At 39.3% G+C, this 22,891-nt stretch overlaps 1 protein-coding gene across 1 annotated transcript in view; it reads right to left on the bottom strand.

Annotated features, from left to right (window-relative positions):
* Window positions 1-2,131: 2,131 nt before the first annotated feature.
* Window positions 2,132-22,891, bottom strand: part of LOC126419205 (ATP-dependent RNA helicase DDX55) — a 44,931-nt gene continuing 24,171 nt past the window's right edge. The window contains exons 6-11 of the mRNA XM_050086341.1: window positions 19,726-19,817; window positions 19,410-19,615; window positions 9,318-9,486; window positions 9,113-9,239; window positions 2,346-2,640; window positions 2,132-2,262 (exon numbers count right to left, since the gene is read on the bottom strand). Coding sequence (XP_049942298.1) covers window positions 2,212-2,262; window positions 2,346-2,640; window positions 9,113-9,239; window positions 9,318-9,486; window positions 19,410-19,615; window positions 19,726-19,817 — 940 coding nt within the window. The 3' untranslated portion in view covers window positions 2,132-2,211. The remainder of the gene's footprint in view (window positions 2,263-2,345; window positions 2,641-9,112; window positions 9,240-9,317; window positions 9,487-19,409; window positions 19,616-19,725; window positions 19,818-22,891) is intronic.

Here is a 22,891-nt window from a genome sequence, read left to right as displayed (position 1 = left end):
GAGCAGCCAGAGACAGAAGTCATGTATGTGCTTGTTAGTCTGCATGTGTGTGTTTTTTTTCCCTTTCTGATGAAGGCTTTGGTTGAAAGCTTAATGTGTAACAGTATTTTCATTGTGCCTATCTGCAACTCTATATGTCATCTTTATGGTGAGTAGCAATCTATCCGTTCCATTATTGTTGATGTTCCAGCCTGGACTTTCCATTGTTTGGAACATATGATTATGCTTGATGATATGAAAATCTTGCCTTCTGCATCTAACTACTGTGATACTGTCAATAAAGAAGCTGCTTAGATCAGAATATGTAACAACTTTAATCAGGGCAGCAGCTATTACCCTCAGCTGTGTATGGAAACTGATATTTGATGCTGAAGGTCTATAATGAAATAAACTGCATTAGCTGATATCTAATGGAATCAGCTTCGATACTAATGTACTTCCATCACAGACACTGGCGTAATATTTGGTAGCATACAGAAATTCCACAACCATTCGATGTCACCACGCAGCCTACTACTAGAACAATTAACTCCTGACGATGACGGGAGGATGTCAACCTTGGGTATACAGCCACACCTGATGTGTCACGAAAACAAAGAAGCATATTACCCAAGAATGTCACGCCAAAAACCTTCAAACAGTTGACATCTGTCCCACCTCATTTGCCATCAATCTTCTGACTGGTGTAATGCGAATCACCCTACATTTTGCTTGTGTATCTATACCTTTGTTTCAGAAAAGTATCTACACCCAACAGCATCAATTACACATAATATACATCCTACTCTCTGAGTTCCTCTCATTTTTACCCCTCTACAGTTTACTATAGCGTAAAGGAAATTTTCCCTGATGGGTGACACATATTCTATTCTTCTGTCCTTTCTTATAGCTGCAAATTTACAAATATTCCTTTTGCTGGTGAATTTCATCACATCACAGCATGCTACAAGTAACACCTGAGCTCTGGAAATCTGCTGACAAATTTTATAGCTGATGCCAGGAGCAGCAGTAAGAAAGAAATGGAAATCACACATTTCTATCTGTATAAAAACTGTGATGTTCAAACAAAGCAATTTTATTCCAACAAGGTGCAAAAATATATTTTCCCATGGGTTTTTGTCTTTCACAAAATATTAGTCAGTTTCTTTTCTGTATGGCTGGTTACCCTAAGACTGGAGAACCACGTAAATTATATTATTCTATAAATATCCATTATTAAATGTTGGCTCATGTCACAGCAAAGTCTCACAATAACACTAGTGCAAGATTACACTCTCCAGAATTTGAAATAAACACCCCCTGAACCTAAGTGGTGATGGCAGTGAATAACAAAATAATATGAAGTAATTAATCACAAACATGTGGTAAACCAAACAGTTATGTCTACACACACACACACACACACACACACACACACACACACTTAATTGATTTGTTGTTTCCCTTCTGTTGATATATTAATTTGTTGGGTGTTCAAATTACCACCAGCTACAGTGACATAGTCTTTAGAGCACACAGAAAATGCAGTACAGCAATATTTTATGCTGCTGAATATGACGTTTCTATAAACACAATGAATAAAATAATGATTTCCAAAGTGCACTTGAACCAATTATGCTCGAATATGAGAAACAGTGTATTGAGTATATCAGTATATGTAATAGAACTTGTCTAGAAATGAAGATAAAATAAGTTGTACTTACCAACTGGTAGCGAATATGGCCGCATAAAGAAGTACAAAAACTTCTGGAGATAGGAATTTGGTCATCTGACAAAGGTTGGAAGAAATTACGAAAATCAGGGATTAATCAAGGAAGATATACAGGCCACTGGGTCAAGGGACAAAAGAGAAATCACTTATAAAAGGTTAGCAACACACATAATCTGAGCATTTATGTCTTCTGAAGTGTAAGAGATGGCAGATGTCAAGTCAAAAAAGAATACTCAAAGTAGAAGCATAGATGACACAATAAAGAACAACTGAATAAGAAAGGGAAAGAAGAAATAAACTGGGGAAAGAATTCAGGAACAGATAAATATAAAAAGACAACATATATTACCACTTCAGGTCCTGTTGACAACAAATCAATAGAGACAGAGCAGAATCTCAGGATGGAGTGAAAATGCCATGAACCAGTCCAATGTAAAATACATCTTTATTAAAAGTATGTACAATAAATACATATTTACACTGTCTTCCTTAAGAATTAATTACTCACAGTCATCATTCATGAATTCCTCTTCAAATTCTTCCTCTGTTATCTGCAGGAAAACAAAGAATCAATATCATATGTTACAGTTACCTTAAATTGTAAATATGTAGGCATAATTCACTGCACATTTACCTTCTTTTTCCGAAGCTTTTTAAGAAGAGCCACATCTCTGGCAAGTTCCTCCATCTCCTCCGAACTTAAAGTTTTTCTTTTCTTTTTTGTTTTAACTTTACCTTCTTGTTGTTTCAGCTTTCGTTTTTCAGCTCGCTTACTCCTTTTCTCCTTTCTTTCAGCCTTTAGCTGTTTAGTGAGTGACCAGGCTTCAGTTTGCTTGTGTTTTCTTTTAAAGTTCTTTGACCCTGGCCAGACACCAGTTTCTTTGTACTGTTCCAACTTTTTCTGGCGAGCTTCCTCTCTCACTGGATCTCTGAAATATAGAATGAAAGATAAATCATAAAATGAAAGTTACATCAGTTTTCTTGTCAAAATTGTCCCACCAAATTATCGTTGACTGTGGGCGATATGTTGTTACCTCAAACAAATCTAAAAATACTTATAGTATATTAGACATGCTAATTCTAAAAGTATATCTGTGGAACATGCAAAGCTGACTGTCCACCAAGTCATCCTCTGTCACATGAAGTCATTTGTATGTAGTATTGGGGCAGCAAGGAATCAGCACATGACTGCTTGCAACTGTCAGCTTTTCAGATTTGAAGCCACTACTCCGCATTCAGGTAGCTTCTAAAATGGTTTCACAAGACTGAGCACACACTATTCCGTTCCTCCCACCAGACAAAAATCCTGGCAGTATCAGGAAATGAACTCAAATACTTTGAAATACTTTCATTTGGTGACGAAAAGTCGATTGTGCTGTCTGTGATGGACCAGTGTACTGCAAATCTTGTGCCAAAAAGCCATAGATTTTTCAGTTGTCTCATTGGTTTTCCTTTGTATATTCTGAAGTTCACCATGTTGAAATGGTCTTCGTCTGTGAACTGTGTTTATTGCAATGCACATATTTTGATTTGAAATTTTTCGAGAGTGTCTGTGAGTTGTTTCATCTTTCCTGTCTTCATCAGTGTGTTCACGTTGAGTGTGCTGATGTAGTGTTTGAGTTTGAGAAGGGAGTTTGAGAATCTCCCGGAGTCCCCGCAAATCAATGCTCACAATGGTCCCAGTCTATTGACTGGGGCCTGGGGTAATGAGATTTTTTTCCTTGTACCATCATGATGTTTAGTAGTTGGATATATGGCATGCTACCGAGTACAACCTGACTTTCCAGATCAGGACGTTGGTTGAGGCCGCCACTGACATGTGGAGCATGAGCTAACCATCACCCAACTTACTCTTATTAACTATATCATTCTCATACAAAATACAAAGATGTTTATGGATGTTCACCAAGGTTTCTTTCCCCACAACCAAGAATTTAAGTACAGTACATTGCTTGTAATGAAGGTCCTGTGAAGACTCTTATTTTAATGGTTCACTTTGGCTCTGCCATCTGTTGGAATTGTTCAAAATTCACACACACGTAGAAGAAACATCAAATTTGAAGCACTTAAAAGGATGTTTTGCTGTATACCAGATGGTTATAATTAAACTTTCCCTATTTAATGCATTATGACATGGAAAGCAATTACTGTATGAGGACCAAACTTGGTAGCATTAATGCCAAGGCAAGGGAAAGAGAAATAATGCAGAATCAATTTAACTGAAACACTTTTAATATGCTGCTACGGTACATCTTACCATTACATACCGGTACCATTACTGCTACAAAGGGGCTCAATATGGCGCCCCTCAGTGTTCGGAAGGGTCTGAAAGTGCAGGATTGCATTATGCATGGCAGAACGAAGCATGTCTGTAAGTAGGATGTCTACCTCTCTTGATACACTGTGCTTCAGATCAGCACATGTGTGAATGTTCCCCTGGTAAACGCTGTCCTTCAGGTAGCCCCACAACCAGAAATCACAGATAGAGAGGTCAGGTGATCACACTGGTCAAGCATTTGGAAACGATCAGCTGATAATTTCATCATTTCCAAATGTGTTTCGGAGAAGCAAGTGAACTTCACGAGTGATATGCACTTGGCCCCATTTTGCATGAAAACTGTGGAGTTCAATGCACCTCTCTCCTATAGGGCAGGTGTGACATGCTGGAGTAGCATATTGCAGTAATGCTGGCCAGTCACACTGCATGTCTTTGGTCCTAGAGCACCAACCTGTTCAAAAAAGAATGGGACAATGATGAATGTTGCCATGAAGCCACACCATACGGTGATGTGTTCACCATACAGAGGAACTTAACGCACACTTACCAGTTCTGTGTGTTTACCTCGGCTTCATCTCTCTATAGGATGGTCCAGGATCAGCCTTCGTCAGCTCCAATCCTATCGGAAAAGTGGAGAGTGAAGTCGACAATTCGTGGTGCATCCTGTGGTGCAAGTTGCTGTATATATGGATCTTGTGCAGATAACTTTTGAGAATGGTTCAAAGCAGCTTCCATACAGTGGACCACGGGAAGTTCATCTGTGATAACATAGCACATGCATTGCCTGATGATTGGGAATTGCATGTAGCATTGTCTGCCATAACTTATCAACCACCTGTGGTGCAACCAGTCACTGGCCTCTTCCAGGTGTAATTCTCCAGTTGATTTGAACTTCTTTATCATGCTCTGCATGGCAGGTGGAGAAAGAGGACCCTTCCATAATCCTTTCAGCCGGCAGTTCTTGAACCACAGCTGCAGTATTATTGTTGTTTTGATAATATAGCTTCACCAATACTGCTCTGCTCCTTTTGTCCAAGTTCATTTTGACACATGAACAAGTGCACTGTGACTGGTCAGGTGTGTGAGGCTACGAATCATGATGACTGATCACTGCATCTACTAACCATAGTTGGAAATGGATGGTGGTGCTGTGATGTGTGAAAATCATGCATCCCATAATCTGGATATTAATGCTACCAAGTTTGATACTCATACGGTATTTAGTTTCCATGTTATAATGTGATAAATAGGGAAGGTTTAATTATAACCAGCCGGTATATTAACAGCTGTAAAAAGAAGTATGCGAGGCTTTATTTATTGATTGATTATAATTGAAGTTAAACTTTCAAACCACTGTAGAAATAACACCACCGGTCAGAATGACGTCAAATTGAAATGGAATACTACTGGAGAAGTGCGAAAATGTATGGCAGAAGAAAAATAAATAGTCCCAAGATGTAGCAATAGATGGTTCTGTAAGCATCATATTTTAATAGTGGTCAATTACAAATGACAAATGAATCATACAACAATGCCAAAGGTGTATGTCTGACATTAAACAAACTGTACTACTCAGTGTGTATGGGTGTAAAGGTGTGATAACTGTTAGTTACTAAGCCCATCCACCATGGCAATGTCATATCACATCAGATGGGAAAAATTGGTTTTTAATTGTCCTGAGGCCAAAAACCACAAAAAAAGCATCAATCAAAATCAAATTGAATTATTAATTTCTCTGTGACTGGCACTAAACATGTTCAGTATGCTGTCCATCATTTTCTGCAACAAGTTGAAATCGAGAAACGGCATATTCCACAACTGACTGAAGTGTTTCCAGGGTCACGTTCAGAATGTGTTGGACAATGCGTGCCTCCAATGCAGCTAAGTCTGCACAATCAGAACACTGAACACAACATTTTTCAGATAGCCCCACAGCCATAAGTCACAAGGATTAAGATCAGGTGACTGGGATGGCCACGCTGTAGGGAAATGGTGGCTGATAATCCTAGCATTTCTGAAATGGCACTTTAGCAGCTGGTTAACTATATTTGCAATATGCGGGGATGTGACATCTTGCATCAAAATGATCCCATCCACACTACTGGAGATCTGGAATGACATGGTTGCGCAAAAGACACCCATAGCACTTACCAGTGATGGTACAGGTACCAGGACTGGAAGCACCTGTTTCTTTGAAAAGATATGGCCCTATGATAAGTGATGCTGTAAACCCGCATCGCACAGTGACCTTTCCAAAATGAAGTGGTACTGTTTGACTTACATGTGGATTTTCTGTTGCCCAGATTTGACATTTCTGTGTACTGACATATCCTGTCAGATGGAAGTGGGCTTCATGTGTCCACAAAATCTTTCATAGCCAATCACTGTCCACTTCCTTGCGAGCAAGAAATTCTAAAGCAAAGGCCTCTCGGGCTGGCAAGTTAACAGGAAGCAACTCATGCACATGGGTAATTTTGAATGGATAGCAAAGAAGGATGTTTTGTGGTATTTTATGCACTGTGCTCACGCATATGTCCACTGTTTGGGCAATTCTCTGTGCACTACATGTTTGCACACCACCACTTGTCTCTTCCTGCACTGCTGCAGCCACTGCTTCCACTGACGTCAAATCAATTTGTTTCCTCCCTCTAACAGGTTGCACACCAAAAAACCCGTATTTTCGAATTTCTGAATCATTTTCTCCAGACCCACGGCAGTCATTGGACCAATGCCTTTTTCCAAACTGAAGTGTGCGGAACTTCTGCAGAGTGATGTGTGCACAGTTATAATTCTTGTAATAAAGCTTTACAAGCAGAGTGTGATCCTGCATTGAGACAGTTATGGCAAACATCGCAGACGTGAAAGGAGGAAAAACCGTGTACCCAGCGTGTTTATACCAACTTCAATGGGTTGTGTGCATGACAGGTGTTTTCATTTATGTATGCTGACACATACAGTGCCATCTATTGATCAGTTTTCACAGTACTGAAATCTTCCATATGTTTTTCCCCTTCTCCGATAATATTCCATTGCAATTTGACATCATTCTGATCAGTGGTGTTATTTCTACAGTGTTTTGAAAGTTTAATTATAATCACCCTATATATTGATATGTCACTTGCAAATGTTAGAAGCTAAGCTTTCAAGTAACAGCTAAGAAATCAGTTAAACAAGGCCAACACTGCAAGGAGAACACAATTTTACCTCTGCTGTCTACATAACATATCACAACATGAGGCTGTAAATGCATGGTGTGGCAAACCTGGCACATAATGCACTTATAAAACTTTATCTATTTTTGAAAATGGGACACAAGCATTAAAAGTTGTAACACTATAAAAATATTTTAAAAGGTTATTAAATGCACATAAAACAACAGGTCATTTTAAAGAAAATTAGTTGTTCGACTACCTCATTAGATAAACACTGTTATCTATTTATTGGTTCAAACATTACTGTTCCAATGCCCCTATGTAACTGTATAATTTACTTAGACGTTTAACAACCTAACTATGTAGCCACAGTCTGGAAGATACGAGGGTTATTCCAAAAGTAACGTCCGGTTATAAAAAAAAAAATCAAAACTAAAATGTTTTTTCAAAACAATTGTTTTATTTACATTCCTTACATCTTTATCTATTTTTCTACATAACTTCCATACTTATTTAAACATTTGTCACATCGTTCAACAAGCTTTTGAATGCCCATGTTATAGAAATCGGCCGCCTGTGACGATAACCAGTCCTTAACTGCTTCTTTCACTTCATCATCTGTGTCGAAGCGCTTGCCGCCGAGAAACTCCCTTAAGTAACGGAACAGGTGGAAATCACTTGGCGCCAGGTCCGGACTGTAAGGAGGATGGTCCATCTGTTCCCATCCAAATTTCTTGATCAGAGCTTGCGTTTCATTTGCAGTGTGGGGTCTGGCATTGTCATGCAACAACAAGATTCCAGACGACAAAAGACCACGTCGCTTATTCTGGATTGCACGTCGAAGTTTAGTCAGGGTAGCGCGGTAGGCGGCTTTATTAATCGTTGTTCCTCTCTCCATAAAGTCGACTAACAATACTCCACGTCTATCCCAGAACACAGTCGCCATAACCTTACGTGTTGAGATTGTCTGCTATGCCTTGACCTTGACTGGCGATGACGTGTGACGCCATTGCATTGACTGACGTTTAGACTCTGGAGTGATGTGAGAAACCCATGTCTCATCCCCTGTGACAACATTGTCTAAAAGACTGTCACCTTCCTTATGATATCGCTCCAAAAAATCAAGACCAAAAGCCATTCTTTTCATTCGTTGGGGCTCAGTAAGCAGCCTGGGAACCCAACGGGCACACAATTTGTGAAACTTCAAATGTTCAGACACAATTCTGTACAAAGTTGTTCTACTCACATTCGGAAAATGCATGTCTACGTCTGTAATAGTGAATCGGCGATCTTCACGAATTTTTTTGTCAACCGCATTGACCAAATCATCTGAAATCACTGATGGTCGGCCACACCGTGGTTCATCGTGCACATTATCCCGTCCTTCATTAAAAGCTCGCACCCACTTGCGCACTTTACTGTCGCTCATTATGTTAGGACCGTACACTTCAGTAATCTGCCGATGGATTTCCGCCGCTGAATTGTTTCTTGCAGACAAAAACCGTATCACTGCCCTTACTTCACAATCGGCGGGCTGATCAATTGTCTTAAACATTGTAAAGTGACACTGTGAACTACACTCAGCAACAGTAACAAAGCGAATGGCGGCGTTTGACGCGCAAGGCTTGCCGGGAGTCGGCGCGCATGCGTGTTTTGTCATTGGCGCCAAATTTCAATAGTTACGGCGAATCGGACCTTACTTTTGGAATAACCCTCGTACATTCAAAAGCAGGCCAACTTGCAGAACTCTGAATACAATAAATATCGATCTGAAGGAGGATACAGACCCTGTACTGAAATATCATGGCAAGGAGTTATTTATGTCCTGTACTTCTCCCAATATTTACAGCACAAGATCCATATTCTCTCTCCCTAATCAGGAATTTCCATTTACTGTTTGGAAATAGGTACACATTGCCACAATGAATCATATGTTATGAGTTTCTTAGAGGCCAAAAGTTTATAATTTACCTGTATGGAATTGAATTGAAGTCTATTTTCTCTTCTTCAAAGCCTGCAATATTTCTGTTTTTAAGTTCAGGCATCTTTGGCATTTTAAGAAGACAAAATCCCATTGCTACCAAGCCGAAATCCAGATCTACAACAAAAGACATTTATGTTTTAATTGTTAACAACAAAATTTTTTTTAAAAAGTAGTCAATGCCTTACTGCATACCTTGAAGCCTTAGGATAACATTGCACTCATGTTTGGCATATGCTTGAATGTATGATACAAATGCCCTAAGAGCTTTGTCAAGAATGTCACGGTCCAGTTTCTGCAGTTTCCTCACTTTGCTCAAAGTGTCAGGCAGAATGGGCGATGGTTCTATATCTTCCAGAACAACCTAATACAGAGGACACAATTGCATAAGCATTCAGAACATTTTCTATCAGTTTCTACAATAATTTCAGTTTTTTTGTTCCATACAAAAATGTCTTGTTTTCTATCACAATTACCTCAGCATCAACTGATTTAATTAAATCACATTACATTATCCTAGTTTCACTTTTGTTGATGTTCATATTATAATCTCTTTTCATGATGTTAGCCTTTCAAATCGACTAATCTTCCAAGTCCTTTGCCATCTCTGATGGGCTTACAATGTGAATGACATTAAGCTACTTTAGATTAGCTTGCTACCTTCAAACAAGTTTTAACATGTCAAACAATGAAAGAATATTAGCTTTTCATTGCTTGTTTGCCTCTCAAGCAATTACAGATTTTCTGTGAATACCCTGATTTTGTATCACATATGAACTATTAGTGGTTCTTTGTTCAGCAGTGACACTGCAAAATGACATGAAATGAGTAAGCAATGTAGCTGCAGAGAGGGCAAATGGCTGACTATAGTTTATAGGGATCATTCTGGGAAAGCATAATGCATCTATAAAAAGAGTCCACAAACAACACACTTGTGTGACACATTCTTGAGTAATGTTCAAGTGTTTGGGATCCTCACCAGATGGGATTACAGGAAGACATCACAACAATTCGAAGGTACGCTAACAGATTTGTTGCCAATCAGTTTAGTCAGTATGAGTGTGATCAGGAAATACTCTGTGATCTTAGATGAGAATCCTTGGAGGGAAAAACATAATTTTTTTTGTATTATTGAGAAAGTTTAGAGAATGAACATTTAGACAGATCACAGCATCTAACATTCATCTCCTATTATTAGATCTGTAGGGGCAAAATAAGGGAGCTTCAGGTTCATACACTGATGAGCCAAAACATTACGGCCACTGCCCACTACGATGTTGGATGACACCTGGTGGAATTGTGGGCTCGTGATGTGGTAGCAAAAGTATGTAAGTGGAACAGACCCAAGGTGGGGGATCGCCCTAGTGCTCATGATACTGACATGAGCATCTATGGAAAAAGGTAAATGGACAGTGAAACTACCAGAAAGCACTAAATGGTTGGATGTCCATGACTCTTCGCAGAACGTGGGGTTGGAGGTTTATCTGCTCTGTAAAGTAAGATAGATGTTGACCTGTGGCATCTCTGTTGAAAGGGCACAATACTAGTGTACGTACAAGTGTTTCAGAGCACACCATTCATTGTACATTGTTGGACATGGAGCTCCACAGCAGGCCATCCCTATGGCATTGTCATTTAAGATTGTGTGGGCACAGGGCCATCAGGATTCAAATGTTGATCAATGGAGATGTATCAGCTCTTCAGATGAATCACATTTTTGCTACACTAGGTTGATGGTCATCTCCACAAATGCCGTCATTGATGTGAACTTTTTGCTGTCGAAACATGCAGCTCACCATGGACACAGGCTAGACAGAGCAGTATTATACTACAGGAGACATTCTACTGCACATTCTTGGGATCTGTGATAGTAATCAAAGACATGCTGACAGCTGTGAACCACAAGCATCCCTTCATGCTTGATGTCTTCCCCGACAGCGATATCTTTCAGCAGTATAGCTGTCCATGTCTCAGAGCCATAACCATGCTACAGTGGTTTGAGGAGCATTATAGTGAACTCACGTAGATGTCTTGGTGACCAAATTTACCTGATGTAAGTACTATGGAACCTGTCTGGATTGCCATCAGGCGCCATCACCACATACGCAACTCAGTGGCCCATTATTTATGCAAATTACATAATCTTTACATAGAAATCTAATGCCACATATCTTCACAAACCTACCCACAAACTGTCAGATACCTGATATGCAGGACCTGTGATGTATTTAGTTCCAAAGATGGACAAAGAAGCTATTAAGCGTGTGATCATAAAATTTTGGCTCATCAGTGTACAGGAAATAATTTTTCTCTAGCTCCATTTGCAAGTGGAAAAGGAGAGAGTATGGTATCCTCTGCCATTCCCTATAAGTGGCTTGTGGAGCATGTATGTATGTATGTATGTATGTATGTATGTAGAGGTATGTGTAGAAATTCAGAGGTATATTTATATCTGATAGGAATCCAAGTCTTATAACCGTTACAAACCCCGCAGTGCTTTCCCTTTCATTCTGCTGTTGTGTAACATGTCCCTATACTTCACTTCTAAATCTTCCACACTCATTTCAACCCTCAGTGGTTTCCACAGTGATACTGCAAGTTACACTGTTTTCAGCACACAATGCTTCTTGATTTTTGAATTCAATGAGACTTCACTTTTGAACTTTTTAAATGAGAGAAAAATTCCTGCTGACACCTGATCTTTTCTGGTGCTATGTCTGTAGTTGAGAATGAAGAGTGTCCCATGACACACTCATATTTCCCACTTATTCACAAACAGCTTGAAAAATATAAAGTTCTCTGGGTGCAAAGTAAGTTAAACGCATGTCCATATGTATACCACACACAACTACGAAAAGCTTTGCACAGTAAGGCGCATCTGTACTTTTGCCCAGCAGGAATGAAAAGACTACAAACCTCTTCATTTCTTCTTGAGCTGTTTCTCTTATGTCTGCAGCCATGTCCAGGATTTGGCATGATAATTGGCTTTAAAAGAAACTCTTTCAATTGTCTCAAGTTCCCTTTGAGAAAAATATATTGTACTTGTTGCCAGATACGCAAAGTAGGAAGCTCCGAGATATTTAGTGATTCATGGAACGTATATTGGAAAGACAGATTACGCGCCATACGAGCGAGAGTGTTCATTGTAGTTGACAGAATTATTGTCTCTATTGAGATCAACTTTGAGTGTGACAGTGAAGTTACCTGTATGCGTACAACAGGTCTAGGTGAAATCAAGTTAATTGGTGAATGTTTTTATCAGCCACCAATTTCCACTGTGACAGTTTTAGAGTCATTCAAGGAAAGCCGATGGTCAGTGCCACAGAAGTATCCATTTCATGCAACATTAGTTGGAAGTGACTTCACCTTATCAAATCTATAGATTCACTGCAAGTGGCACAGGCAGACAATCTTCTGTAGCACTTTGAACACATTCTCTAAAAACTGCCTTGAACAACTAGTTAAACAATCCAAACAAAATTGTAATGTTTCACACCTTGTGCCTACAAAAAGGACTGACCTTATTAACAGTGTCAGCAGAGAAAATGATTAGTGATCATGATGTCATTACAGTGATGATGTTTACTAAAATTAATAAATTCAACAAGAAGGCCACGAGAGTGTTTATGCTAGAAAAATCAGATAAGCAGTTATTAACATCCCACTTGGACAATGAATGGGCATTATTTAGCTCCAGTATGATGGAAACTGGGGAATTATGGGCAATTTAAACTGATTATAAATCAAACCCTGGAGACGTGCAAGGATTAAGAATGGAAAGACCCTCCGTGGTTTAATAACGAAATTCGGAAAATGCTAAGGAAACAGATTGTTCCACTCTTGGTAAAAAAAAAAAAAAAAAAAAAGCCCGAAAATGTTGACAGGTAAAAGTTAGTAGAAACGCATGTGTCCATAAGATCAATGTGGGAGGCATACAACTTCCACCATCACACCTTAGTGAAAGATCTTGCTGAGGACCTGAGAAAACTTGGTCACATGCAAAATCCTAAGCGGGTCGAAGGCTTCCAACCAGTCACTTGTTGACTAGTCTGGGTTACAATAGAAGAAAGCAAAAGGAAAGCTGAAGCTTTAAATTTCATGTTTAAGAAATCGTTCGAGCAGGTGGGTCGTACAAACATACCATCATTTGACTGTCATACAGACTTCCACAATGAGTACACAGAAACTGGCAGCCATGGCATAAAGAAGCAACCGAAAGAAAGAGTTGAAAACAAATAAAATGCTAGGTCCTGATGGAATCTTAATTTGGTTTTACAGACAGTACTCTGCAGTATCTGGGACCGATGACCTTGCAGTTTGGTCCCCTCCCCCAAATAAATTGAAACAATCTGCAGTATCAGACCCTTAATTAGCCTGCATTTATCACGAATCTCTTGCCGAGCAAAAAGTTCTGAGAAAATGGAAAAAATGTGGGCGACTCCTGTTTATAAGAAAGGTAAAAGAGCTGACCCGTATAATTACACACCAATATCCTTAACATCAGTTTGCTGCAGATTTCTTGAACACATTCTGAGTTTGAATACAAAAATTCCTTCTGTCCACAAATCAGAATGCATTTAGAAACCACTGCTCACGTGAAACTCAGCTTGCCTTTTTCTGACATGATATCCTACAAACCTTCAGTGGTGGTGGTGGTGGTGGTGGTGGTGGTGGTGATGGTGGGGAGGGGGAGGGGGGGGGGGCAACAGGTAGATACAATATTCCTCGATTCCCTGTAAGCATTCGAGATGATGTCCTACTTCAGACTGCTGACAAATACCTGAGCACACAGTTTAGATTCCCAGATATAAGAGTGGCTCAAAGACTTTTTAAATAATAGAACTCAATACGTGGTACTCGATGGCGACTATTCATCAGAGACAGGGGTGTTGCTGGGAGTGCCCCAAGGAAGTGGATAGGGCTGCTTTTATTCTCTATATACATAACTGACCTAATGGACAGTGTGAACAGCAATTTACCCCTGCCTGCTTATGATGCTGTGGTGTATGGGATGGTGTTGTTATTGAGTGACTGTAGGAATACACAAAATGACATGGGCAAAATCTCTAGTTGGTGTGATGAATGTCAGCTTACTAAGTGTAGAAAACTGTAAGTTCATGCTGGTGAATAAGGAGAACAGTCCTGTAACATTCGGATACAGCATTAGCACCTTGAGCAATTGGTTAGAAAACCAACTCGAGAAGGGAACATATTAGATATCTTAGTTACAAATCAACCTGATCTTTTTGAGGAAGTTAATCTAGCAGAAGGTACTAGCATCCATATCATCATTGTGGCTTCTATGTCAGTGGAAGTAGCAAAAAATAAAATAAAAATAAAACTGTTTTCTTGTTTGGGGAAGCAAATAAAAGTGTCATTAATGAATATCTTCATAGCCAGCTCCGAGCATTCACTGGGAGACACAAAGATATTGAGCATCTTTGGTCAGAATTTAAAGGTACTGTCCACCATGTGCTATAGAAGTATGTGCCTAGCAGAAATGTAGGGGAGGGAAAGGATCCACCATGGTGCAACAAATATATTAGGAAGTTGCTGAGAAAGCAGAGAATTTTGCACAGTCATTTTAAATGTAGTCACTGCCCCGCTGACAAACAGAAATTATGCGAAATGAAAGTAGCTGTCAAAAGATCAATGAGAGATTCTTTTAATGAATTTGAAAGCAATATTTTATCTGCAGATTCTAAAAATAGCTCCAAAAAATGTTGGTCATTTGTAAAATCTATGAAAGCTACAAATAATTCAATACCTTCTCTTGCTGACAGTAAGGGTAATGTAATGGATGATGATAAACAGAAGGCTGAAATTCTAAACCTAGCTTTCAAAAACTCATTTACAGTAGAAGACTGCAGCACCATTCTCCCTTTCAATTATCAAACAAACGCAAGGATGGCTGACATAGTGTTTAGTGTATCTGGGATTGTAAAACACTAAAGATCCTTAGATGAAAGGAAGGCATCTAGCCCAGACAGTATCCCTGTAAGATTATATGTTGACTAGATGCACATAATTACCGGCCAATTTCACTGACATCGACCTGTTGTATAGTCATGGAACATATTTTGTGTTCAGACATAATGACCTTTCTAGACTCTAAGAAGCTCATATGCAGAAACCAGTAAGGTTTTAGGAAACAGCAGTCATGTGAGACACAGCTGGCCTTTTTGTGCATGACAGACAACGGGCTCTAGATACCGGCTCTCAGGTTGATGCCATATTTCTCGACTTCTGAAAGGCGTTCGACTCAGTTCTGCACTGTCAGTTTCTCCAAAAAGTGTGCACTTACGGTCTATCCAATGACATATGCGATTGGACAGAAAGTTTTCTAATAGACAGAGAGAAGTATGTCATCCTGAATGGGGTGACTTCAACAGAAACAAATGTAACTTCAGGTGTGCCACAGGGAAGCGTAATAGGACTGCTGCTTTTTTACAATTTAAATAAACAATCTGGTTGATGGTATTGACAGCTGTATCAGACTGTTTGCCGATGATGTTGCAGTCTACAGGAAAGTAGTATCACACAAAAGTTGTGAACATATGAATGAGGATTTGCAGAAAACAAATGCTTGGTGTAATGACTGGCAGCTATCTCTCAATATTAATAAGTGCGACCTTCTGCATATAACAAGGCGAAAATCCCCATTAATGTATGAGTGCAAAATAAATGCCCAGTCTTGGAAGTGGTAACATCTGTCAAGTATCTGAGTGTGACTGTTTGAAATGATCTCAAATGGAATGATCTGATTACACAAGTGACGGGCAAGGCAAACTCTAGATTGCGGTTAATTGGCAGAATCCTGAAGCGATGCAGTCCTTCAACAAAGGAAATGGCTTACAATATGTTAGTTCGTCCAGTCTTAGAGTACTGTTCATCTATATGGGACCCTTACTAGTTGGGTCTGATTCTAGAGATTGAGAAGGTCCAAAGAAGAGCAGCAAGATTCGTGAGTGGTACATTTCGCCATCGTGAAAGCATTACAAATCTCATAGAGAGTTTGAAGTGGGACACACTTGCAGATAGACAAAGCACTAAACAGAAGGGACTGCTCACTAAATTCTGAAATCCGATCTTCACCGAGGATGTAGAGCATATATTATTACCACCAACTTTCAAATCACGCAATGATCACCATTTAAAGATAAGGGAAATTAGAGCTCGTACTGAGGCATTCAGACAGTCATTTTTCCCTTGCGCGATCCCCGAGTGGAACGGGGGGGGGGGGGGGGGGGGGTCGGGTATATGACTTTGGCACAAATTGTGCCCTCCGCCACACACTGCTTGGTGACTAGCGGAGCATATATGTAGATGTAGGTGACACAGTCACTTCGTTTAAATATCTAGGCATAATGTTGCAATGGAATACAAAATGGAATAAGTCAACATATTTATGCCAATGACATCAGGTGTTTCTGGAATAGCAGTGATGTAATATAACACCCATAAGTGTAAGAGCAAGGTGATTATTTGAAGATAAATCTGGAGAACATGTCTTCTAAAATTCATCAAGTTTAAAACAGTTCAGTAGAAGCCATGGTGGAGATCTACTCAAACTCTGGCATGAAACTCCGCAGTTCTCTAAAAGACTGATGTATGCATGGATACTAAAAGGCTTCACTACTTTCAGTCACTTAACTACTTGCAGCGACTTAATCAAATTGAGGAATGAGCAACAGTATGGAGTACAGATGTTTGTAGCACAGATATTGTCTTATAGGTTTGCTGCACCATGATGAGTCACTGCCTGATGTTAAGTGGCAGCTCAGTGAAATTAGCACAGAGGCCTGGATAGGGCTGGTCCTTAATGCCCCTGTAGCCCACCCAATCCCCTCATGGGGCACCACGTCCAACATTTCTGAATAGGTCAGTCTTACAGATCCAAACACCATGCACCCACAAAGCAAGCTAGAATCACATGAAGACACTCTGAAATTAGAGCATGAAGGATCTACCGGCTCTCCATGAACTACAAAATGCTTTTTACAGTATCCACTATCTTTAGGGACCATGCTTTCATGTTCCAAAAGAGTGACAACCAGTTAAGCATAAAATCAGATATGACCATATGAGAAGGACTAAGATCATACTAAATAACAAAAATAGCCAGAAGCATTATGGGACTCAATGCAACCTTTTTCTGATTTTTGTGGTCCAGAAATACACCTGCAGCTTGTACTCAGGGGCAAGGCCTAAGAGAGTTCCAAAAAGTGCTGCTAGAAGCCACCATAGCAGTTATTTCGTCACAGATTCTGTTGTGTTAGTGTTCCGAGTGCTGAATGTTAAACATGTTTATCATGAGGAAAGTTCAAATTTAATATTGTTCATCTTCAAATTTAACAGTTTTCCAAATATTCATAGCAAAAATAAATCTCTCTACATACATACCATCAAAATGGATGTTTTTAAGAAACTTATAGAAGTTGGTAAGTGTAGTAAGTACGGTTATACATTTCAATAGTTCCAGCTCTGTTCATAAGCTGTAAGTATGTGTCGATGTGAGTCTGCGCAAACTATTCATAACGTGACACTTGGTGCAACTGCAGATGGGAGCAAGAGCAAAGGCATTTCTTATGTACAGCCGTTTTTATCAGCCACTGTGCAGACTGTGAACTTTGTTTGTGCTGTCAGTACATTTGGCCATTTCTCAATGCTACCAATACTGATGATGTAACCATAATAAGTATTCACTGCCTTCATTTATGCCCTGTTGAAAGAACCATCCTGGCATTTGCATTAACAGATTTGTGGAAATGACAGAAAACCTTAATCAGGCTGGCTGAATGGGAATTTCAACTGTTGTCCTCCCAAATGGGAGGCCAATGTGCTAAGCACTGTGCCACCTGACTCAAGAGATGTTTCTTGACAAGGCAAAACGATATGCACACTCAGTGCCACAGAAAACAAAGCTGGAAATTACTGCTGTCTCAAGTGGGAACAGAGAAATTGAAACTTAATGGTCCATCAAGACATATACAAATGAGTCAGCATTTGAGGTTCTGGTTCATCCAAGCAATACGTTGTCCTCAGTTCCCATGGGGTAGCACTCACACATTATGATGCTTTGTTGTTGGGTACATTTCCAGGGAGATTGGGATGGAATTTAAACAGACAAGACTATAATGTCTTTTAATGGCATTCACAAAAATGTACGAGTGGTTTACTGAATTTGAAAATGGCGATTTGTTGGTTAATGACAACCTTGTTCTGGATGTCCATCAACTGCCCGAACTGATGAAAATATTGAAAAAAATTGAGAGCATGTGCTCAGAGACCATTGACAATTATTTGAAAGTTTTAAGAAGATTGCACAATAGTGTTCATCAAAGACAGGAGACTGGCTCTTCCACCATAACACACCTGCACACACAGCTATCTCTGTTACATAGTTTTTGGCTAAAAATGGCATAGTTTCATGGCAACACACACCTTAATTGCCTAACTTTGCTCCATGCAACTTTTTCTTATTTTCACACATGAAAAGGGGCATGAAAGGACACCGATTTGACAACACTAAAGAGGTCAAGAAAAAAATGAGGGAGGAGCCGTCAGCCATTCCCAAAAATTACTACAAAAAATGTTTCGAACAGTGGAAGCACTGGTGGTGCAAATGTATTAGTTGTAATGGAGAATATTTTGAAGGGGATAAGGTTATTTTGTAAACAATTTGAAAATGTATAGCTTTTAAAAAATAATACCTTTGTTTCTGTGTATCCCCTTGCATAAAATTATAGTGTGTATTCCATGTGTGTTCACTTTTATGGATGACTCTACTCATTATATGATTTTCAATTATTCTGCAGAAATTATGAACAAGAACTGAGTAATTAATTTCCTTCCTATGGCACCAATTTTTTTGGGTGTAGGCATACACTTGTTAGCATCTCAAATGTTTAAACAGAGTTCATTAGCAAGCCTCACTAATTAACGATATGTTAATGAGAAGGAAGAGTTTTGATTTACTGTCTCTAAGCCTCATTTGGCCTGGTTATACAGACAGAATAAAATTGCAAAACAAGCAATACATACAAGACCAACCACACATTTTTAAGCTTATCAGTATAAAAGAGTTAATATCAAATGAGCGTATACTAGATATAAGGATACACTGAACTACTTCAAAAATGCAAAATTGTCAGTTCTATTATTACATAAATATCAAATTTTTCTTATGAGAAACAGTAGATTAGTCTCTACAGGGAATGAACTCAACTGAATGCCAGCAGTGTAGTTAGTGAACTGATGTAAAATCTGAGGAAAATTTAAAAATACCTTCTGGTTTCTTAATATAAAATCCACATAGGCATCTTCTGTAGGCAGCAGCATCACTATCGCAGAGCCCTCATTTCCAATTCTTGCAGTTCTTCCACAGCGATGAACAAAAGCTGCAGCAGAAGATGGTGGGTCATACTGAATCACCCAGTGGACATCTGGTATGTCAACACCTCTGGCCATTACATCTGTGCATGCTAGAATTCCTTCAGTATGAGAGAACAAATTGCCATAATTAATCTTGATTACTTGTATCTGAAAATACATTAAATGTAAAACAAATGAGAAGCAAAGATGAAGTAAAATCTTGGCTCACCTGAGTCAGAGTTCCGAAAATTGGTAAACACTTTGCCTCTTGCGTGCTTCATTTTCCCATGTATACTGAACACTTTGAAATCTTTTAGTAACCTGAAATCATGTCACAAAAGAATTCATGAAATTTATTAGTTGTCATCGGTGTTCAGCAAACAGGACAATAATGTTAAAAGACAACTGAACTATCATATGCCAAAACCAGCATTTATACATTTATTTGATGTTATTTGATTAACAACAATCAAAATTCTGCAGTACATCATTTGCAATGGACACCCATTTAATGCTCAGGTTAAAGCCACACTGATCAAATGCAAAGATGCAGCAGATGGTTTGAGTATAAGCTGCCATTCCATATTAGTGTTATATAGACTGTCTGACCTACCACTGTGCTTAGCAACAATCTTCAGATGTTATTTGTACTCTCACTGCTCTTTCTGTTGACAATGAGAAGGCTGACTGAAAAGTCCTCGGTCTCACCCAGAGATCACAACACTACTCGTGTGATTTTTCCTCCTTATGTCGGTACAGGTGTTAGTGAATGTTGAGTAAAATTGCAAGTCATTCCAGTTTGAACACTGACCAAAAGTCGTTTGCAGTTTGTACATGTGCATGGTGGCTCTTCACTTTCAATTTCCACTTAAAGAAATGGGTGGTTTAAATGTGGCCATGAAAGCATCCAAGATGATCCACATGAAGGACGTCCAAAAAGTGTAAGCACACTAAAAATCATCAAGAAAGTGCATCATATGATTTAGGAAGATCAGTGTACAAAGGTGTGTAAAACTGCTACATGCTAGGAATATCAAAGGAATGTGTTGGTCACATTATGCACCAGGTATTAAACATGAGAAAGCTTTATGCAAGATGTGTGTTGTGTGTGCTCACTGTGGATCACAAAACGTATTCACAAGACACTTTCCGAAAAATACTTGGTGCATTTTAAGAAAAACAGAAGTAACTTTTTGCATCAAGAATGGATGAAACATGGATTCATCACTACATATCATAACCCAAACAGCAGTCTATACAGTGGATAGAAGCTGGTTCTTCAGTTCAGAAAATGCCTAGGAAAGTGCAATCGGTGGGGAATATCATGGCATACATGTTTTGGGATGTGAAAGGAACTGTATTGAATGACTATCTCGAGAAAGGTAAAACCATAACTGGAGAATACTACCCTCAATTTCTAACAAAACTGGATTCAAGTATCTGTGAAAACAGACCCAGCTTAAAGACGAATAAAAATCACCTTCCACCAGGACAATGCACCTACCTGCAAAAGTATCTTGGCAACAGGGAAACTGACGGACTAGCATCCACACTATTCCTTGGATTTGGGTCCCTCAGACTTCCATCTATTTTCAAAACTGAAGAAATTCCTAGCTGGTCAGCACTTTTCATCCAATCAAGAAGCCATTGTCGCTGTAGATGGCTACTTTGCAGCACTTTCAGAGTAGAACTACAGAGTGACTATAATGGCACTGGAAAACCATTGGATAGATGTATTGATATTAGAGGAGATTATGCTGGAAAAAAACTTCTTTGAAAGCATAAATAGTCATTTTCACTATCAGGCTGTGAACATCTCAGACCACCATTATAAGGATGTAGTACATAAACTTTTGTTTGTTTCTAGTGCAATACTTGGACACTACGTATACCATTTTGCGAAGACTACTGCTGTATTTGCATTGTGTGAAACATACTGCACTGAGATCACTTCGTAAGTCTTCTTAACATCTTCCCCCCCTCCGCTGTTATTAATCATCATGATAACAGTTACGGTAAGCTTGAACTACTTGTCCTCTGCACGTCTCAATACTGCATACTGAGAAACTCAGCTCACTCTGTTCCTCCATGAGGTCCACTGTAAGTAAACAAGAGAGCTCAGGCTGATACTGCTTTCCTTGACTTCAAAAGGACACCTGACATCGTTCCGCACTGCCATCTAGTGAAAAAAGTACAAGTTTACTGAGAATCAGAGCAGATATGCAACTGGATACTGGACTTCCTTGCAGATAGAACTCAATGTGCCACTCATAATGTAACAAAATTGACAGATGTAAAGATAATTTTCAGAGTATCCCAAGACTGTTACTGCTTACAAAGTATATAAATGACAAAGTAGGATCTGTTCAACTATCAAGAATGACCTTAAGTGGAATGACCACATTAGACAAATAGTTGGAAAAGACGACGCCAGACAGACTAATAGAAAGAATCTAAAGGAGATGTACCACAGCCACAAAACTAGTGGCTTACACAGAGTTTGTTTGACCAACTATTGAGTACTGGCAGAAATGAAGCTGTGAAGACGGGTCATGAGTTGTGCTTGGGTAGCTCAGTTGCTAGAGCACTTGCCGCGCAAGGTGAAGGTCCCGAGTTCGAGTCTCGGTCCGGCACACAGTTTTAATCTGCCAGGAAGTTTCATATCAGTGCACACTCAGTGAAAATCTCATTCTGGAACTATTGAGTATTGTTTATCAATCTGGGACCTTTAACAGGTAGGACTCATAGAAGAGATAAAGAAGATCCAATGAAGAGTGGCACAATCCATCATGGGATTGTTTAGTTGGCAAGAGAGTGTTACAGAGATGCCCAACAAACCCCAGTGGAAGACACTAAAAAAGTGGTGTTGTGGATTACAGAGAGTTTTGCTATTGAAATTTCGAGAGTACTTTCTGGGAAGGGTCGGACAACATATTACTTCTTCCCACGTATCTTTCGTGAAATGACTACAATGAAAAAATTCAAGAAATTAGAGCTAATACACAGGCTTACCAACAGTCATTCCTCCCACATGGCATTCACCAGTGGAACAGAAAAAAGGAGATCAGTTAGTGGTATCAGAAGTATCCTCCATCACACACTGTTATTTGGCTTGTGGAGTATGAAGAAAGTTACAGCTGACTAAAAATGGATATTAAGTAAATTTACTGCTTCCATTTATCTTGAAAACACATTGTCTTTCTCAAGCACGTACACATGTATCCAAAACAAACACACACACACACACACACACACACACACACACACACACACACCACAATGATGGATTCAAAGAAACGGGGTAACAAAAGAGAGTAACAATATGTAGCCATAATCACCAAAATACTCTAAGAGCCTTCTAAGTATATCCCTATATGTTTATTTTGTCATTTACC

Source organism: Schistocerca serialis, chromosome 9 (genome assembly GCF_023864345.2).
Source record: "Schistocerca serialis cubense isolate TAMUIC-IGC-003099 chromosome 9, iqSchSeri2.2, whole genome shotgun sequence".
Classification (NCBI taxonomy): Eukaryota; Metazoa; Arthropoda; class Insecta; order Orthoptera; family Acrididae; genus Schistocerca; species Schistocerca serialis.
Note: the sequence above shows the minus strand (reverse complement) of the source record. Positions and strands in the feature narration are given on the sequence as shown.